The sequence below is a fragment of the Hyla sarda genome, chromosome 8, assembly GCF_029499605.1.
Source record: "Hyla sarda isolate aHylSar1 chromosome 8, aHylSar1.hap1, whole genome shotgun sequence".
Classification (NCBI taxonomy): domain Eukaryota; kingdom Metazoa; phylum Chordata; class Amphibia; order Anura; family Hylidae; genus Hyla; species Hyla sarda.
The window spans coordinates 123,795,784-123,817,319 of NC_079196.1; the positions used below are offsets into that span (position 1 = coordinate 123,795,784).

Below are 21,536 nucleotides of genomic sequence, written 5' to 3' on the forward strand. Positions count from 1 at the left end.
CTTATCTCTCATACTCTGAAAATTCTAAAGCAGCATGAATGGCTTCAGTACCTCTGACCTGCCATGTGCTGTGATGGAATCTGTTGGTGAGGTCGTAAGCCGTTAAGAATCTGTGCACTGTCCTCTCACAGAGGGGGTTTGTACCATTTATGGTTCATTGTGCAACTTTATATCAGTGAACTAATAGCATTTAATATGTTGCTCAGCAGTGCAGAATGCTTATAAAAATTTAATTTTGCTTTACTGTGTACTTCTCACTTGCTGTTTAGCAATACTTAAAGCTTTTGAAGAGATAAAGCTGTGATTCAGGGTCACCTTTAATGTATTTTTCCTTATTTGCTAGTTTTGGTTATAGTATGTGGCCATTTTGAAAGCTAAATGTTCTCTATCTTGTTGATTCACCATAATATATTTTTTAAATATATATATATATTTATAGTTTGGGCACCCCAGGTAAAAATTTGTATTAATGTGCATAAAGAAGCCAAGGAAAGATGGAAAAATCTCCAAAAGGCATCAAATTACAGATTAGACATTCTTATAATATGTCAACAAAAGTTAGATTTTTATTTCCATAATTTACACTTTCAAATTAACAAAAAACAAAAAAATGGCGTCTGCAAAAGTGTGGGCACCCTGCATAATTTATAGCATGCACTGCCCCCTTTGCAAAGCTGAGACTTACCAGTGTCATGGATTGTTCTCAGTCATCATCTGGGAAGACCAGGTGATGTCAATCTCAAAGGTTTTAAATGCCTAGACTCATCTGACCTTGCCCCAACAATCAGCACCATGGGTTCTTCTAAGCAGTTGTCTAGAAATCTGAAACTGAAAATAGTTGACGCTCACAAAGCTGGAGAAGGCTATAAGAAGATAGCAAAATGTTTTCAGAGGTCAATATTCTCTGTTCGGAATGTAATTAAGAAATGGCAGTCATCAGGAACAGTGGAAGTTAAAACAAGATCTGGAAGACCAAGAAAAATATCACACAGAACAGCTTGCAGGATTGTGAGAAAAACTATTCAAAACCCCCATTTGACTGCACAATCCCTCCAGAAAGATCTGGCAGACACTGGAGTTGTGGTACACTATTCCACTATAAAGAGATACTTTTACAAATATGGTCTTCATGGAAGAGTCATCAGAAGAAAACCACTTCTACGTCCTCACCACAAAAATCAGCGTCTGAACTTTGCAAATGAACATATAGACAAGCCTGATGCATTTTGGAAACAAGTTCTGTGGACCAATGAGGTTAAAATGTAACTTTTTGGCCGGAATGAGCAAAGGTACATTTGGAGAAGAAGGAACCTCTGTCCACCTGTTAAGCATGGGGGTGGATCAATCATGCTTTGAGGTTGTATTGCAGTCAGTGGCACAGGGAACATCTCACGAGTAGAAGGAAAAATAAATTCAATAACATTTCAGCAAATTTTGGATGCTACCTTGATGCCATCTGATCTGTGAAAAGCTGAAGTTAAAGAGAGGATGGCTTCTACAAATGGCTAATGATCCTAAACACACCTCGAAATCCACGGGGATTACATCAAGAGGCGTAAACTGAAGGTTTTGCCATGGCCTTCACAATCTCCTGACCTCAACATAATTGAAAATATATGGATAGACCTTAAAAGAGCAGTGCGTGACAGACAGCCCAGAAATCTCAAAGAACTGGACGACTTTTGTAAGGAAGAATGGGCAAAGATACCTCAAAAAATAATTGAAAGACTCTTGGCTGGCTACAAAAAGCATTTACAAGCTGTGATACTTGCCAAAGGGGGCAGTACAAGATATTAACTCTGCAGGGTGCCCAAACTTTTGCAGACGCCATTTTTTTTTGTTTTCTGTTATTTTGAAAGTGTAAATGATGGAAATAAAATCTAAATTTTGTTGACCTATTACAGGGATGTGGAAATTATATCGCCCGACGCCCGGGACAAGTAGTTTCGGGCGCCGGGCAGGTGAATTTTTTATAGATTTAGCAATGTATCGGGCTAGCAGGGACAGACCAACGTCCCCCTTATTTTTCTTTACTGCCGGTGTGAGGCGCAGGAGCCGTGCAAGTCTCCACCTCACACCGGCGGTCAGTGTGTATGGAGGGGGTGGCGGGGGCCCCCAGCTGACCGCAGAGCCCGAGGTCGTACGTTCACATTACATAATTGAGCCCCGCCCCCTTATCTAATCCTCCCGGAGGATGGAGGACGCAGCTACACATAACACAAGAAGACGGGGAGAGAACGGATGTCCACAGCTCGGCACACAGCTCCTCCCCTCCCCCGCACACAGCTCTATCCCTCCCCCTGCTCTTTCTTCACAGGACATAATCCACCACGGGGAGGCTGCATGTTTGCACAGGGAAAACACAGAGCTGGGGGGGGGGGGGAGGGGAGAGAGGAGAGGACGTCCGTGTGAGGGGAGATTTTCAAACCTATGTAACCTCACACCGGCCGGGACTTCAGCTCTGATGTCCACTCGCGGCTCAGGTGAGGAGGCAGAGAATGCAGGCGGCGGCGACAGGAAGGGTGGATGTATATGAATGGTGTGAGTGTATGTGTGTATGATGTCTGTGTGTGATGTGTATGTAATGTATAGTGTATAATGTCTGTGTGTGATGTGTATGTAATGTATAATGTGTGTATGATGTCTGTGTGATGTGTATGTAATGTATGATGTGTGTATGATGTCTGTGTGTGTATGTATGTAATGTATGATGTCTGTGTGTGATGTGTATGTAATGTATGATGTGTGTATGATGTCTGTGTGTGATGTGTATGTATGTAATGTATAATGTGTGTATGATGTCTGTGTGATGTGTATGTAATGTATGATGTGTGTATGATGTCTGTGTGTGTATGTATGTAATGTATAATGTGTGTATGATGTCTGTGTGATGTGTATGTAATGTATAATGTGTGTATGATGTCTGTGTGTGATGTGTATGTAATGTATAATGTGTGTATGATGTCTGTGTGTGATGTGTATGTAATGTATAATGTGTGTATGATGTCTGTGTGTGATGTGTATGTAATGTATGATGTGTGTATGATGTCTGTGTGTGATGTGTATGTATGTAATGTATGATGTGTGTATGATGTCTGTGTGTGATGTGTATGTATGTAATGTATGATGTGTGTATGATGTCTGTGTGTGATGTGTATGTAATGTATGATGTGTGTATGATGTCTGTGTGTGATGTGTATGTAATATATGATGTGTGTATGATGTCTGTGTGTGATGTGTATGTAATGTATGATGTGTGTATGATGTCTGTGTGTGATGTGTATGTAATGTGTGATGTGTATGTAATGTATGATGTGTGTATGATGTCTGTGTGTGATGTGTATGTAATGTATGATGTGTGTATGATGTCTGTGTGTGATGTGTATGTAATGTATGATGTGTGTATGATGTCTGTGTGTGATGTGTATGTATGATGTATGATGTCTGTGTGTGATGTGTGTGTGATGTGTATGTATGATGTATGATGTCTGTGTGTGATGTGTGTGTGATGTGTATGTATGATGTATGATGTCTGTGTGTGATGTGTATGTATGATGTATGATGTCTGTGTGTGATGTGTGTGTGATGTGTATGTATGATGTATGATGTCTGTGTGTGATGTGTATGTATGATGTATGATGTCTGTGTGTGATGTGTGTGTGATGTGTATGTATGATGTATGATGTCTGTGTGTGATGTGTATGTAATGTATAATGTGTGTATGATGTCTGTGTGTGATGTGTATGTAATGTATAATGTGTGTATGATGTCTGTGTGTGATGTGTATGTAATGTATAATGTGTGTATGATGTCTGTGTGTGATGTGTATGTAATGTATAATGTGTGTATGATGTCTGTGTGTGATGTGTATGTAATGTATAATGTGTGTATGATGTCTGTGTGTGATGTGTATGTAATGTATAATGTGTGTATGATGTCTGTGTGTGATGTGTATGTAATGTATAATGTGTGTATGATGTCTGTGTGTGATGTGTATGTAATGTATAATGTGTGTATGATGTCTGTGTGTGATGTGTATGTAATGTATAATGTGTGTATGATGTCTGTGTGTGATGTGTATGTAATGTATGATGTGTGTATGATGTCTGTGTGTATGTATGTAATGTATGATGTCTGTGTGTGATGTGTATGTAATGTATGATGTGTGTATGATGTCTGTGTGTGATGTGTATGTATGTAATGTATGATGTGTGTATGATGTCTGTGTGTGATGTGTATGTAATGTATGATGTGTGTATGATGTCTGTGTGTGATGTGTATGTAATGTATGATGTGTGTATGATGTCTGTGTGTGATGTGTATGTAATGTATGATGTCTGTGTGTGATGTGTATGTAATGTATGATGTGTGTATGATGTCTGTGTGTGATGTGTATGTAATGTATGATGTTTGTATGATGTCTGTGTGTGATGTGTATGTAATGTATGATGTGTGTATGATGTCTGTGTGTGATGTGTATGTATGATGTGTGTGTGATGTGTGTGTGATGTGTATGTATGATGTATGATGTCTGTGTGTGATGTGTGTGTGATGTGTATGTATGATGTATGATGTCTGTGTGTGATGTGTGTGTGATGTGTATGTATGATGTATGATGTCTGTGTGTGATGTGTGTGTGATGTGTATGTATGATGTATGATGTCTGTGTGTGATGTGTGTGTGATGTGTATGTATGATGTATGATGTCTGTGTGTGATGTGTGTGTGATGTGTATGTATGATGTATGATGTCTGTGTGTGATGTGTGTGTGATGTGTATGTATGATGTATGATGTCTGTGTGTGATGTGTATGTAATGTATAATGTGTGTATGATGTCTGTGTGTGATGTGTATGTAATGTATAATGTGTGTATGATGTCTGTGTGTGATGTGTATGTAATGTATAATGTGTGTATGATGTCTGTGTGTGATGTGTATGTAATGTATAATGTGTGTATGATGTCTGTGTGTGATGTGTATGTAATGTATAATGTGTGTATGATGTCTGTGTGTGATGTGTATGTAATGTATAATGTGTGTATGATGTCTGTGTGTGATGTGTGTGGGCAGCAGTGGGTGTATGTATGATTTGTGCATATGTATGGTGTATATGTATGGTTTGAGTGTATATGTGTATGATGTATCTGTGATGTGTGTATGATGTGGGGGGGGGGGGCACTGCCCCCGCCAGTTGTGCCATCTAATTTTATTTATTTTTAGTGTCTTCTGGTCCCCCGCACTGAATTGCACCCCCAGAATCCCGCCCCTTTCATACTCTCCCGCCGACCAAGAGTCCCACGGATGGACGCAAACACGCCCGAATCAAAACTACAACTCTGAGCATGTTGCACCATAACCTAAACTGTAGAACTATAAAGTGCAACATGCTGGGAGTTGTAGTTTTGGTTCGGGTCAGCTGCAGAGCCATAGGCTGCATCAGGGCATGCTGGGTATTGTAGTTATTAACTGCAATTCCCAGTATTCCCTGACACAGCCTATGTCTCTGCAGCTGACACGAACCAAAACTACAACTCCCAGCATGTTACACGATAACCTTAACTGTACTATACAGTGCAACATGCTGCAACACCCACACAACCATAGGCTGCATCAGGGCATGCTGAGAGTTGTAGTTATCTAGTAACTAAATGCAACTTCCAGCATTTTCTGACACAAAATGCAGCACATAAACTGGAGAAGCCGAACACCCCCCAGTAATACATATGTCCCTATTGAGACTGAAAAATAGTGATAAAAATATTTTAAAAAGTGTGTATATATGTGAATAAGCCCCTTTACTAATAAAAGTTTCCAATTTTCTTTAAATAAAAATAATGTACAAAAATAAACATAAGTGGTATCGCTGCATGTGGAAATGTCCAGACCATTAAAATATAATGTTAATTAAACCGTACAGTGAACGGTGTAAATGTAAAAAATTGTCCAGAATTGTTCATTTTTGGTCACTTCATATTAGAATTTTTTTTATGGTGATCAAAAAGTTACATCTAGACTTTTCTGGGCTTGTTTCGGGGGTAAAAGGAGCTACAGCTCTCCCGCAGCTAACAGCCTGGCATGCTGCGATCACCGCGGCCGCTATTAACTTAGACAGCGGTGATCTAATGGTTTGACAGCAGTGTTTAAAGGATCTTATATCCATCCCTGGTGGTCTAGTGGGGTGGATCAGACTATTTTGTTTGAAATTATTTTGTCTACCAGGACAAGTAGATTTTCTTGAGGGACAAGTAGATTGTGTTCCGCTTTAGTCCCTTGGACAAGTATTTTTTTTTTTTTTTTTTTTTTTATTTCCACACCCCTGCTATTATAAGAATGTCTAATCTGTAATTTGATGCCTTTTGGAGCTTTTTCCATCTTTCCTTGGCTTCTTTATGCACATTAATACAAATTTTTACCTGGGGTGCCCAAACTTTTGTTCCCCACTGTAATATTAGAAATATAAAATACACCTAAAAAAATACTTGCATAGTTAGTACGGTTTAAAAAAAAAAAAAGACACAAGTCCATCAAGTTGCCTAGCCCTCGTCCCCCACAGCTCCTGTTCCCCTATGTCTGCTCCACTAATCTTCTCTCTTACTGCCTCATGGACAGGACCTACCAGCTCATTCAATCACTGGCCCCAGTCTTTTTCTATATTGGCCAGTGATTGGCTGAGTGGGCACGTGGTACTGTTCCAAGTACTTATCACAGCATCAGGAAGAAGAGGGACGAATCGGGGCACAATAAGTATGGTTGGTCGATTTTTCTGTTTTCACTCTCCCCCAGCAGCATATTATTGAACACCCATTTAAAAATCATCCTCTATGTTTCCATTTTCATCTTACTGGTTTCTTATGTTTTTTTTTTTTTAGCAAAATACGTGAACAACTAGGCATGAAACCACTTTCAAGAGACAAGTTCTCACCATTCTCTTCACCAGTGGAGCCTTATGGAAACAAAAAGAGAAAGGTATTACATTGATTGAATGTTATTCTTTTCCTATTATATGAAGAATTATCAAAAAAAAACAAGTAGCATATCTGTGGTTTCCTGAGCTAAAGCATCGGTTGCACAGGAGTTACTAACAAATGTCACCATATTGTACTGCTTCGGATATGAGCATAAGGGATACTAGGAAAAACAAAGAATATAGCTTTTCATCTTCCATGAATAAATTACTGACACTGGTAACCTACTGGCAAGAAGTCATATCAGCATTATGTGTGATCGTTATATAAGGACATGGAAGAAAGCCACAGATTATGTATCCTGCATGTAGAAAAGAAGACATGTACCTCTCATGGTCTATCCAGTGTATGAATCACTCAAACATATGGAACACAGAAAATTTATGTTGCACAGCCTGTGGAGGGGTATGTGAGGGGCATGTAAAATTTTGAGTGTCACTGCATGAAAAAAGTGTTTGTTTATGTTTTTTTTTAACTGTTGAAAATAAATTTTAATCTATTAATAATATTGCTCTGGTAACATCAACAGACTACTGTGCTTTGAATCTCAAGAACCGGCACCGTCAGAATTGAGTGGTGATGTGCTGGCTCAATCGCCACTCTATTTGTCTATGGAGTTGTCGAATATAGCCATACGCCACCTATTCTAATAGGAAAAGTAGATCCTTATTTTAAGATTGCCAGAGGCCTCAGCGGTTAGATTCCCTATGATCAGACATTAAACACCTATCCAGTGGATAGGTGGATAACATGAAATGGTGGTACAACCCCTGTAAGACATTATGCGGCAGGTAAAAGGAGAGAAATAGAAGAAAAGCATTTGTTAGTAACACACTGAAAAAAAGTAAAAAACTGAATGCATAAAACCTTTTACTGCCTTTATGTGTGGAAATCACTAAAGACAAACCCAGATAAAATAAGGAAAATGTTATAGAAGTACTGAAACCAACAATATTTATTATAAGTCCACCATTGTATAATGTTTGGTCATGATCTGATGTTAGAATTACTATCAGTTGTTAGAAGGTAGGACCCATGTTTTCCACCAAGATGGCAGTGGTAATGAGCAGCTGTATAGAACGGAAATATGGGCTATACATATACTACTTGGGAAGTAGCTAGTTGTCTTCTGTATTTTTGTCTTTTGAAATCTTACTAGAAAGACTGCTTTATCAAGAAACTTGAAGCCAGTAGGAAAGATATTAGTTAGTGATGGCACGCAAAATAAGAGACCGAGCAGTTTTATTGTAAGTAACGCATTTAAAGTTCCAGCTCAATATCTCATAAACACTGCATTTTGTTGTCACTTCATTATTTGACTTTTAACCTCTTAAGGACGGTACACCCTGTGCCCGCTTCCCTTCTATGATTCATGCTCAGGAGCTGAGTGCGCATCATAGCAGGGTGGGCCCAGCAGCTATGAGCCACCGGGACCCATGTCTAATGCTGAACAACACCAATCGTGGTGATGCCCGGCATTAACCCCTTGTTGATTGTGGCGTCTAAAATAAAAGAACTAAAAAATCCCAGCAGCTCAGTGGTGCTGACTGGGACCACCACGGTGTCTCTATCTGCTGAGAGGACTTCAGGAGGGCCCTTACCTGCCTCCTCACAGTCCTCTGCTTTGCTCAGTCGGTGCTCTGATGCTCCAGGAATCCTCAGTAGCCTGGAGAAATCGAGCACCGATAACACTGATCATTGCTATGCTATGGCATAGCATTGAACTGTGTAAGCAATTCAAGGATTGCATGTAATAGTCACCTACACAGACTTTAACCCCTTAAGGACCCGGGCTTTTTCCGTTTTTTCATTTTAAATTTTTCCTTCTTAACTTAAAAATCATAACTCTTAAAAATTTTCACCTAAAATTATATATAATGGCTTAATTTTTGCGTCACTAATTCTACTTTGTAATGAATTTAGTCATTTTACCCAAAAATCTACGGTGAAACGGGAAAAAAATCAATGTGCGACAAAATTGATGAAAAAACACTATTTTGTAAGTTTTGGGGCTTCTGTTTTTACGCAGTAAATTTTTTGTCAAAAATGATACCTTATCTTTATTCTATAGGTCCATACGGTTAAAATGATACCCTACTTGTATAGGTTTGAATTTGTATCACTTCCGAAAAAAATCATGAATACATGCAGGAAAATTATACGTTTAAAATGGTAATCTTTTGACCCCTATAACTTTTTTTTATTTTTCTGTGTTCAGGGCGCTTTGAGGACTCCTTTTTTGCGCCGTCATCTGAAGTTTTTAGCGGTACAATTTTTGTTCTGATCAGACTTTTTGATCACTTTTTATTCACTTTTTTGTGGTATAAAAAGTGATCAAAAATGCGCTATTTTGGACTTTGACATTTTTTTGCGCGTACGCCATTGAACGAGCAGTTTAATATGCGGTATATTTTTATAATTCAGACATTTCCGCACGCGGCGATACCACATATATTTACTTTTATTATTATTTACATAATGTTTTTTTTATTTTTGGAAATGCCGGGTGATTCAAACTTTTATTAGGGGAAGGGATAATTGAAAGGGTTAATGATTTTTTTACACTTTTCTTATGCAGTATTATAGCTCCTATAGGGGGCTATAACATTGCATGTACTGATCTTTTACACTGATTGATCCATCTCCATAGAAATGGATCAATCAGTGTTTTCGGCGATTGAATGCTCAAGCCTGGATCTCAGGCTTGAAGCATTCATTCGGCGATCGGACAGCACAGAAGAAGGTAAGAAGACCTCCTCCTGTGCTACAGCTGTTCGGGATGCCGCGATTATACCGCGGCGATCACGAACAGCTCCCTGAGCTAACCGGCACATTTTTACTTTCGTTTTTAGCCGCGCGGCTCAGCTTTGAGCGCGCGGCTAAAGGGTTAATAGCGCGCGGCACAGCGATCGGTGCTGCGCGCTATTAGAGGCGGGTCCCGGCTTCACTATGACGCCGGGCCCGCCGCGATATGATGCGGGGTCACCATGTGACCCTGCGTTATATCGCAGGACCGGGACTCATGACGTACGCATACTTCATGGGTCCTTAAGAGGTTAAAAATGGTGTATAAAAAAAAATTTAAATTAACCCCTTCCCTAATAAAAGTTGGAAACGTTATAAAAAGAAAACATGGTATCGCCGTGTGCGTAAATATCGGAACCATAAAAATATAATGTTAATTAAACCGCGGGGTCAATGGTGTATGCGTAACAACATACCAAAGTCCAAAATTGCATATTTTTGGTCGTTTTGTATACCTCAAAAAAGAAATGTGTAAAAAACGATCAAAAGGTCCCTTCAAAATAAAAATGGTATCGGTTAAAAACTACAGATCACAGCATAAAAAATTAGTGCTCACACATCCCCATATATGGAAAAATAAAGTTATAAGGGTCAGAAGAGGACTATTTTAAATACATATTAACCCCTTCCCGCTATTGGACGTATGCATACGTCCAGGCGAACTACACGTTCGCGCAAATGGACGTATGCATATGTCCAAGCGATCTCCTGCTCTGCCGCGGGCAGCGCAGGAGATCGCCGGCGGGACTCAGCTGTCAATCACAGCCGGAGTCCCACCGCAGCTGCCGGTCCCGGCAGCATTAACCCCATAGATGCCGTGATCAGCTCTGATCACGGCATCTATGGTGTTTGCAGGGGGAGCGCTCTCCCCCTGCCCACGAACGGCGGCGCCGCGATAAAATAAGGGGGATCGGGGGTGTCGAAGACACCGTCGATCCCAGTGAAGAGATAGGAGTGAGGTGGCAGGGGTGCCACCCCCTCCTATCCCTGCTATTGATCGCGAAGCGACCGACCAATAGCAGACTGGGGGCGGGGGGGTTAAAGTTCGGTTCCCCCCCGCTATGCCCACCCATCGGTGTCCGGGCACAGCGGGGGGAACAGTGTAGTAGCGGCGGTGGTCACTTACCCGGCGGTGGAGCTCCAGATGACAGCGGCGGCTGTGATCATGGCGGCAGTGGAGGTGAGTATGGCGGCGGCGTGTCCGGGAGTCTGGTGCCTAGCAACTTCTGCTGGGCGACAGTTTGGAGAGTGGTCTCTAAACTGTGGCCCTCCAGATGTTGCAAAACTACAACTCTCACCATGCCTTGACAGCTGTTTGCTGTGTTGGCATGCTGGGAGTTGTAGTTTTGCAAGATTTAGAGGGGTTCAGGCTGGAGATCACTGACAGTGGTCTCTAAACTGTAGCCCTCCAGATGTTACAAAACTACAACTTCCAGCATGCCCAGACAGCAGTTTGCTGTCTTAGCATGCTGAGATTTGTAGTTTTGCAACATCTGGAGGACTACAGTTAAGGGACCACTGTCAGTGATCTCCATCCTGAACCCCTCTAAATCTTTCAAAACTACAACTCCTAGCATTCAGGAACAGCAAAAGGCTGTCTCGGCATGCTGGGAGTTGTACTTGCGTGCCTCCAGCTGTTGCATAACTACATCTCCCAGCATTTCCTTTGGCAATCAGTACATGCTGAGAGTTGTAGTTCTGCAACAGCTGGAGGCACACTGTTTGGGAAATACCGAGTTAGGTAATAGGTTCTATTAAGTATTTTCCAACCAGTGGGCCTCCAGCTGTTGCAAAACTACAACTCCCAGCATGCACGTTCTGTCAGTGCATGCTGGGAGTTGTAGTTTTGCCCCCCCCCCTACCATGTGAATGTACAGGCTACATTCACACTGGCGGCAGATTACAGTGTGTTCCCCGCTTCAAGCTTGAGCTGCGGCAAATTTTCCGCCGCAGCTCAAACTCCTAGCGGGAGACTCGGTGTAATCCGCCGCAAGTGTGAATGTAGCCTAAAATCACTACACTATACTACACTAACACAAAATAAAGAGTAAAACACTAAACATACACACATTCCCCCCCCCCCCCCCAATAAAAATGAAAAACTTATCCTATGGCAGTGTTTCCAAAACGGACCCTCCAGCTATTGCAAAACAAAAACTCCCAGCATTTCCGGACAGCCATTGACTGTCCAAGCATGCTGGGAGTTTTGCAACAGCTGGAGGCACCATGTTTGGGAATCACTGGCTTAGAATACCCCTATGTCCACCCCTATGCAAATCCCTAATTTAGGCCTCAAATGGGCATGGCACTCTTTCACTTTTGAGCCCTGTTGTATTTCAAGGCAACAGTTTAGGGCCACATATGGGGTATCGCCGTACTCGGGAGAAATTGCCTAACAAATTTTGGGGGGCTTTTTCTCCTTTTACCCCTTATGAAAAGGTAAAGTTGGGGTCTACACCAGCATGTTAGTTTAAAAAGAAAACATTTTTGTACACTAACATGCTGGTGTTGCCCCATACTTTTAAATTTCACAAGCAGTAAAAGAAAAAAAGCCCCCAAAATTTGTAACACATTTTTTCATGAGTACGGAGATACCCCATATGTGGGCGCAAAGTGCTCTGTGGGCGCACAACAAGGCTCAGAAGGGAGAGTGCACCCATGTACATTTGAGGTCTAAATTGGTGATTTGCACAGGGGTGGCTGATTTTACAGTAGTTCTGACATAAGCGCAAAACAATAAATACCCACATGTGACCCCATTTTGGAAACTACGCCCCTCACGGAATGTAACAAGGGGTATAGTAAGCATTTACACCCCACAGTTGTCTGACAGATCTTTGAAACAGGGGTCTGTGAAATTGAAAAATAATTTTTTTTATTTGCACAGCCCACTGTTCCAAAGATCCGTCAAATGCCAGTGGGGTGTAAATTCTCACTGCACCCCTTATTACATTCTGTGAGGGGTGTAGTTTTAAAAATGGGGTCACATGTGGGGGGTCCACTGTTCTGGCACCACGGGGGGCTTTGTAAATGCACATGGCCAAATTCTCTCTCCAAAAGCTCAATGATGCTCCTTCTCTTCTGAGCATTGTAGTTCGCCCCCAGTGTACTTCACGTCCACTTATGGGGTATTTCCATACTCAGAAGAGATGGGGTTACAAATTTTTGGGGGTATTTTCTGCTATTATCCCTTGTAAAAAATGTAAAATTTGGGGGAAAACAAGCATTTTAGTGTAAAAAAGAAAAAAATATTTTGTTTACATATGCAAAAGTCGTGAAGCACCTGCGGGGTATTAACGTTCACTTTATTCCTTGTTACATTCCTCAAGGGGTCTAGTTTCCAAAATTGCATGCCATATGTTTTTTTTTTTTTTTTGCTGTCCTGGCACCATAGGGGCTTCCTAAATGCGGCATGCCCCCAGAGCATTTTGCTTCCAAAAAGCCAAATGTGACTCCTTCTATTCTGAGACCTGTAGTGCGCCAGCAGAGCACTTTTCACCCCCATATGGGGTGTTTTCTGAATCGGGAGAAATTGGGCTTCAAATTTTGGGGGGTATTTTCTGCTATTACCTTTTTTAAAAATGTTAAATTTTTACTAAACCAAGCATTTTTGGGGGTCTAGTTTCCAAAATGGTATGCCATGTGTTTTTTTTTGCTGTCCTGGCACCATAGGGGCTTCCTAAATGCGACATGCAAAATTTGCTCTCCAAAAGCCAAATATGACTCCTTCTCTTCTGAGCATTGTAGTTCGCCCGTAGTGCACTTCAGGTCAACTTATGAGGTACCTCCATACTCAGAAGAGATGGGGTTACACATTTTGGGGGATATTTTCTGCTATTAACCCTTACAAAAATGTGAAATTTTTTTACATATGCAAAAGTCGTGAAACACCTGTGGGGTATTAAGGCTCACTTAATTCCTTGTTACGTTCCTCAAGGGGTCTAGTTTCCAAACTGGTATGCCATGTGTTTTTTTATTTTTTTTTATTTTTTTTTTGCTGTTTTGGCACCATAGGGGCTTCCTAAATGCAACATGCCCCCCAAAAACCATTTCAGAAAAACGTACTCTCCAAAATCCCCTTGTCGCTCCTCCGCTTCTGAGCCCTCTACTGCGCCCGCCGAACAATTTACATAGACATATGAGGTATGTGCTTACTCGAGAGAAATTGGGCTACAAATTCAAGTATAAATTTTATCCTTTTACCCCTTGTAAAAATTCAAAATTTTGGTCTACAAGAACATGCAAGTGTAAAAAATTAAGATTTTGAATTTTCTCCTTCACTTTGCTGCTTTTCCTGTGAAACACCTAAAGGGTTAAAACTCTTACTGAATGTCATTTTGAATACTTTGGGGGGTGCATTTTTATAATGGGGTCATTTATGGGGTATTTCTAATATGAAGACCCTTCAAATCCACTTCAAACCTGAACTGGTCCATGAAAAATAGCGAGTTTGAAAATTTTGTCAAAAATTGTAAAATTGCTGCTGAACTTTGAAGCCCTTTGATGTCTTCCAAAAGTAAAAACATGTCAACTTTATGATGCAATCATAAAGTAGACATATTGTATATGTGAATCCAAAAAAAAAATTATTTGGAATATCCATTTTCCTTACAAGCAGAGAGCTTCAAAGTTAGAAAAATGCAAAATTTTCAATTTTTTCATAAAATTTGGGGATTTTTCACCAAGAAAGGATGCAAGTTAGCACAAAAATTTACCACTATGTTAAAGTAGATTATGTCACGAAAAAACTATCTAGGAATCAGATTAATAAGTAAAAGCATTCCAGAGTTTAATGTTTAAAGTGACAGTGGTCAGCAAAAAAGGGCTGCGTCCTAGAGCTGAAAATGGGCTGCGTCCTTAAGGGGTTAACATTAAGTACATATTTTTGTGCAATAGGTTAAAACATATTTTTTTTACAGAAATAAAAAAAAATCAAACCTTTATAAGTTGGGTATAATCTTTATTCTCCCTACGATTAAAAGAAGGTGTCATTTATACCGAAAATTGCACTGTGTATAATCAGAAGCCCCCAAAAGTTACAAAATGGTGGTGGTGTTTTTGTTTTTTTTTTGTCTTTTTTTTCTTCTATTTTGTCCCACAATTTTTTTTATTTTGTTTCGCCGTAGATTTTGTGGTGAAATGACTGATTTCATTACAAAGTAAAATTGGTGGTGCAAAAACAAGCCCTCATAGGTCTGTAGATGGAAAACTGAAAGTGTTATGATTTTTAGAATGTGAAGAGAAAAAAAAGTCCTTAAAGGGGTACTCCGGTGCTTAGACATCTTATCCCCTATCCAAAGGATAAGGGATAAGATGCCTGATCGCGGGAGTCCCGCCGCTGGGGACCCCCGTGATCTTGCACCCCGTTTGTAATCAGTCCCCGGAGCGCGTTCGCTCCGGGACTGATTACCGGCGACTACAGGGCGGGTTGCGTGTGACGTCATGCCCCCGCCCCATGTGATGTCACGCTACGCCCCTCAATGCAAGCCTACGGGAGGGGGCGTGATAGCTGTCACGTCCCCTCCCGTAGGCTTGCATTGAGGGGCGGAGCGTGACATCACACGAGGGCGGGTGCATGACGTCACACGCCCTGTAGTCGCCGGTAATCAGTCCCTGAGCGACCACGCTCCGGATACTGATTACAAACGAGGTGCCGCGTGCAAGATCACGGGGGCCCCAGCGGCGGGACTCCCGCGATCAGGCATCTTATCCCCTATCCTTTGGATAGGGGATAAGATGTCTACGCACCGGAGTACCCCTTTAAAGCGTACCTATCATAGTTCCCCCCCCAAAAAAGTGATATGTTACCCGGTACCTAATCCTGATCGTGTACATATATGTTTTATGTCTCTAGGATCTTTATTTCCAGAGATATAAGCATTTATCTGTTGCTCAGTAACTTTTTCATTGTGCATGCTGGAGGGGGCGTGTCTGTCTCCCTCACTGTGATGACTCAGCCAATCACCGCACTCTACTGTGTAACCCTTTCCCCCACAGTGGGCACAGGCACCGGAGTTCCCCCACAGTAGGCACAGGCGTCGAAGTTCCCCCACAGCAGCTACAGGCATAGGAGTTCACCCACAGCAGCTACAGGCACCTAAGTTCCCCCCACAGTATGGGCAGGCACCTGAGTTCCCCCCCACAGTATGGGCAGGCACCTGAGTTCCCCCCCACAGTATGGGCAGGCACCTGAGTTCCCCCCCACAGTATGGGAAGGCACCTGAGTCCCCCACACAGTATGCGCAGGCATCAGAGTTTCCCCACAGTAGGTAGAGGCATCAGAGTTCCCCCACAGTAGCACAGTTTACCCACATTAGGTAGCAGTTCCCCCACATTAGCATAATTCCCCCACATTAGGTTGCAGTTCCCCCACATTAGGTTGCAGTTCCCCCACATTAGGTTGCAGTTCCCCCACATTAGGTTGCAGCTCGCCCACATTAGGTTGCAGTTCCCCCACATTAGGTTGCAGTTCCCCCACATTAGGTTGCAGTTCCCCCACATTAGGTTGCAGCTCCCCCACATTAGGTTGCAGCTCCCCCACATTAGGTTGCAGTTCCCCCACACCAGGTTGCAGCTCCCCCACACCAGGTTGCAGCTCCCCCACACCAGGTTGCAGCTCCCCCACACCAGGTTGCAGCTCCCCCACACCAGGTTGCAGCTCCCCCACCCCCCTAACACACACACACATACATACACACACATACATACAGACACATACACACATACATACTAGGGATCGACCGATATCGTTTTTTTTAGGGCCGATACCGATAATCGGTGGAGGTTAGGGCCGATAGCCAATAACTTATACCGATATTCCGGTATAAGTTATCGGCAGATCATTGATTTAAAGCGGGCGCTTTAAATTAATGCACTGCAGTTGCTTTTGCGGTGCCATAGGCCGCCGCTGCCACCCGCTTCTCTCCGGGCTGTCCTTCTTCTCCGGGGGTCATCTTCTCCACTCCGGGCAGGCTCCGGCCTAGTACGCTGCATAGACGCCGCTGCGCAGTGACGCCGGTGCGCAGCGACGCACCTGACGTCACAGCGTAGCGGCGTCTATGCAGCGTACTAGGCCGGAGCCTGCGTGGAGTGGAGAAGATGACCCCCAGAGAAGGACAGCCCGGACCGGTTCACCCTCCACCCGGAATGCCGCCGGACACTACAGGAAGGATGGATGGCCCGGACCACCCCCATTACGGGTAAGTTAAAACATTTTTATTGACTCGGTGGGTGGGGGAGGGGCCCGACCGGTATAGTGGTATGGGCTAAAATCCATACCGTGGGAGAAAAAAAAACGGTATCCGGTTCATACCGGTATACCGCCCAGCACTACGGTGGCGGGTGCGACACGGTGCAGTGGGTCGGGGGGGCGGTCGCGGTGCGGCGGGTTGGGGGGGGGTGCGGAGGGCGGGGCATTATCGGCTTATCGGCAAGGTAATTGCCGATACCGATAATGCCCAAAATCGTGATTATCGGCTGAGGCCGATAATATCGGCCATACCGATAATCGGTCGATCCCTAATACATACATACACATACATACATACGCACACACACACACTCACCTGTCCGGTACAGCGCTTCATCTCTTGCGGTGGCCTGACTAGCCGCGTCACTGACGTCCTCTTGTTTGCACTGGCTGGCTGCCGAAGACTGGGACGGGGGAAGTAATGGACCGGGGGGGTAGGGGAGCAGGATCCGGCGCACGGGGGTACAGCAGAAAACTGGGGGGTGTGTGCGTGTTATGGGATCGGGCGCAGCTGAGAACCCGGGGAGGGGGGATGTATGTTATGTGACACAGGATTGGGCGCAGCTGAGAGGGGGGACCGTGTCTGTATCCCACACTGCCTGTGTGTGTGCGCGCGCGCTCCCTGCGCTCGTTCACAGGCAGTGCGTGCCCGTGCATAAGCTGTATGCATACAGCTGAAATCTCTTATACTGGATACCGCCGTGCTTTACGGCCGGTATCTGGTATGCTGAAAAATCAACACTAGTCTGTCTGGCTAAAGACAGATGACCCCTATTGGTTGCTATTTTTAGATTTAATTTCTGGGGGAAATTGACATTTTTTTTTTTTAAATAAATTTATATTGCAAAAAGCCATCATATGATTAGTTCTGTAACATATAAAAAGTTTTCAACAATGACAGTGCCTCTTTAAGGGGTGAAACCTTCTGTGTTTTCAGCATATTTTGTAAAGGAGCATTCAATGAAGTGCATTTTGTGCCTCTTGTAGTAAGTCTGTGGTAAGTTTTGGATGAAGTGTGCATCTGTGCATGAATGTTTCATTTGCAATAAAGTACAATAAAGAAAATCCTTTGTACCTTTTACCTTTTTTTAAAGTCTTTTTGTTTTGCTGTTTTAGAACAATGTCCTAAATGCAGTACTGTTGCTTCTGAAGGAACTGGACACTGAAGCCTTGGAAATAGTTCAGAGGACTGCAGAGAATCGGATTCACCAGCTACAGAGAAAAGAGCTTCAGCAAGAGAGATAAAAGTATCCATGAGGCAGGTGCATGCTGGGAACTTTCGCATTCCGCTTGCAAACTGCAGTCTACTCCTCAATCAATTCATGCATACATCATGATGAATGCTTAAGTCTAAGATGGGCAAATCTTGCAAAATTAGCTTTGCTAAGAGCTTCTTTAATCAAAATCAAAGCTTGAAGAGTAAACTGAGTTACATACAGTTCTATGTAAGTGCAAATCTTTTTGCTGTTTGTGTCTAGTAAACATTTCATGCATGATAGGGAAATATATGCAGTAAAATATCTCTACTTGTTGAAGATAACAGATGTATATTTTTAGACAAAAACATTTCTAGTAAAAAAAAAAAAGCATTTATTACAGGAAATATACCTCTAGGCTAATTGCTTATTCATCAACATTATTGATGTACAGTGTGATAGAATATATTCCCTGGTAATAAGTTTATCCATACTTAGAACTATTGGATACATTTGCTCAGTAAATAAATTGTTAAAGCTAAAACAGCAGTTGGGAGTGATAACTGAATATGGCTGTTTTATTCTATCACGTACAGTATGTAACTGTGATAGAAATTATTGTAGTACTCAAAAAATTAAATGGAGGTGGAAAATAAAGAAATTGATGAAAATGCATTATTATCAGAAATCTGTAATTCTAGTACTCAAAATAGCGTCTTATTCTGGGATTAAATATGCAATTTGAAAAAGTCTAGCAACCTGATCTAAAGATTGTCACGACCACAAAACTTATGCCCACAGAAGTTAACGGAGAGTTCAGCCTGTCGTATACAGTCTAATGTTCCCTCTAACTACTGAGTTCAGAAAATGCTTTGATCTAATGTAAATGTCAGGACATGTAGAATAAATATTTTATTTAAGTGTTTTTTTTTTCACAAGCATACTTACAGCAAAGTTTATCATACACATATATGGAATAATGTCATGTCTCATAGAATAAGTTTACCAACTTACATTGTTTGAAATATAAAGACTTGTGTCTATTAAGTTAAATGGGCACTGTCAAATTCAAAAAACATTTTATATATGTTGTACATCTTGGCAAAACATGAACTGTTCTAATATACTTCATAATAAAAATGGATTTCCTTTTTATAGAAATCATGGCTTATATAATCATGGCTTTGTCCAAGCTGGGTGGGCTAGCACTCCTTTTGTGCTCTCTCCTGTCTGATATGACTTCTTTTTGCTATCTCCTGTCTGATAGCACTCCTCTGTGCTCTCTCCTGTCTGATAGTACTCCTCTGTGCTCTCTCATGTCTGATAGTACAGTGGTCCCTCAACATACGATGGTAATCCGTTCCAAATGAACCATCGTTTGTTGAAACCATCGTATGTTGAGGGATCTGTGCAATGTAAAGAATAGGAAGTTGTACTCACCTGTCCCCGCCTCTCCGGACCGTCACCACTGCCCTGGATGTCGCCCTCCATCGCTGTCGCCACGTCCCTTCAATGTCCCTGCCGCTCCGGAACGTGTCTGCTGCCCGGGATCGTCGCTCTCACGTCGCCGTCATCACATCACTACGCACGCCGCCCCTATTGCATGACGGGACGGTGTGCGCGCCGACGTGATGACGACGATGGAGAGCGCCGGCGATGGAGGGGATCTCGAAGAGGACGCTCCGGAGCCCCAAGGACAGGTAGGAGACCATCACCGGAGCACACGGGGCACCGTAAACGGCTATCCGGCGGCAGCTGAAGCAGTCAGCTCTGCCGGATAGCCGTTTATGCGATGGCCCCAACATACAAAAGCATCGTATGTTGATGCTGCCTTCAACATGCAATGACCTCTGAGAGGCCATCGCATGTTGAAATTATCGTATATCGGGGCCATCGTAGGTCGGGGGCCACTGTACTACTCGGTGCTCTCTCCTGTCTGATAGCACTCCTCTGGGCTCTCTCCTGTCTGATAGCACTCCTCTGGGCTCTCTCCTGTCTGATAGTACTCCTCTCTGCTCTCCCCTGTCTGATAGGACTGCTCTGTGCTCTCTCCATTCCTATCAGACAGCACAGAGGAGTGCTAGCCCACGCTCATTTACTGGACTTTGTCCATGCCTGTGCTTTAGCTTGGACAAAGCCATGATTTTATAAGCCATGATTTCTATAAAAAAAAGAAATAATATTTTCTTATCAAGTATATTAGGTTCATGTTTTGCCAAGATTTACAACATACATAAAACATTTTTGTATCTGACAGTACCAATTTAAACCTTTCTGAGATCATTTATGAATTATACTCAGAGCATTTGGAATGTACTGCAAAGTATAGTGAAACTGAAAAAACTGAACAATTCTGCATCTTTTTGAGTTTTTCTTTTACAATTTTCACTGTGCAATACCTATTTTATATTGTTTTTCACACTTTTGCTTCTAAAGCATAAACTATTTTTTTAATGGTTCTGCATTGCCATATTCATACTTCTAAACCCTTTTAACCCACAGCCCATTTGGGCCTTAAAAACGCAAAACAACGCAGTTTTAATTTTTCCATCCAAAGAGCCATATGAGGGCTAGATTTTCATGCAACCAACTTTTATTCGCAATGACAACTTTTTTATTCACCATAAAATGTAAGGGGTAGCAATAAAAATATTTTTGTAAGGGAAAATTGGAGAAAAAACTTTCTTGGAAGGGTTTGTTTTAATGCAGTGCACTTTACAGTAAAATCTTTATTCTGTGGATCAATACGAATAAAACAATGCCCATGTTTACATGCTTGTCTATTGTACTACTAAAAAGTATAAAAAAAAAAAAAAAAAACTCTCCCTCTCCACAGGGTATGTCTACAAAATGCCCCCATATTCAGAAATATGGTCTGCTTTAGACAATTTTGTATGTGTCTATAGGGCTTTCTCCCACTACCCTCATAATGATGATATCCAAAAGTTTGAAATTCAGAAATTGAAAACGCTGGTTAGAAAGAGGTAATGTGTCAAAGTATTTGGCTCTCTCACAAGCTAAGCCTGAACACCCTGCTCTGTACTGACGAGGAGCAACACCCCACCCCGAAACAGCACTGGCTGCAGATGGGTCCTCTTCCCTTCTTGACTAGTAATGCAAAGGGACCCTTATACCTGGTGATTCTACTTCTGGTCGATGATAGAAGGATTCAAAGGCTCCAGAGGAAGTTCCATGGGATTTATTCAAATAAAATATTAAATAACTAGCATAATGACGTATTTTGGGGGGGGGGTATATGGTTCTGTGGATGCAATAATGTCTCATAGAAGGCAAGGAGGAAAAAAACTAAAGGTTATGTAG

The 21,536-nt window shown here is 42.2% G+C and overlaps 1 protein-coding gene across 3 annotated transcripts in view; it reads left to right on the plus strand.

Moving 5' to 3' along the window:
* The window catches only part of CFAP410 (cilia and flagella associated protein 410), a 68,537-nt gene extending 47,522 nt beyond the window's left edge, over nucleotides 1-21,015 (plus strand). The window contains exons 6-8 of one of the 3 annotated variants that reach the window (XM_056534984.1): nucleotides 6,870-6,966; nucleotides 8,125-8,212; nucleotides 18,136-18,274. In XM_056534984.1, the coding sequence (XP_056390959.1) occupies nucleotides 6,870-6,966; nucleotides 8,125-8,175 (148 nt within the window). In that variant the 3' untranslated portion in view covers nucleotides 8,176-8,212; nucleotides 18,136-18,274. Of the gene's footprint in view, nucleotides 1-6,869; nucleotides 6,967-8,124; nucleotides 8,213-18,135 lie in introns of all 3 variants that reach the window. The other 2 variants (XM_056534983.1, XM_056534986.1) reach the window with 2 other exon arrangements.
* Nucleotides 21,016-21,536: the final 521 nt, after the last annotated feature.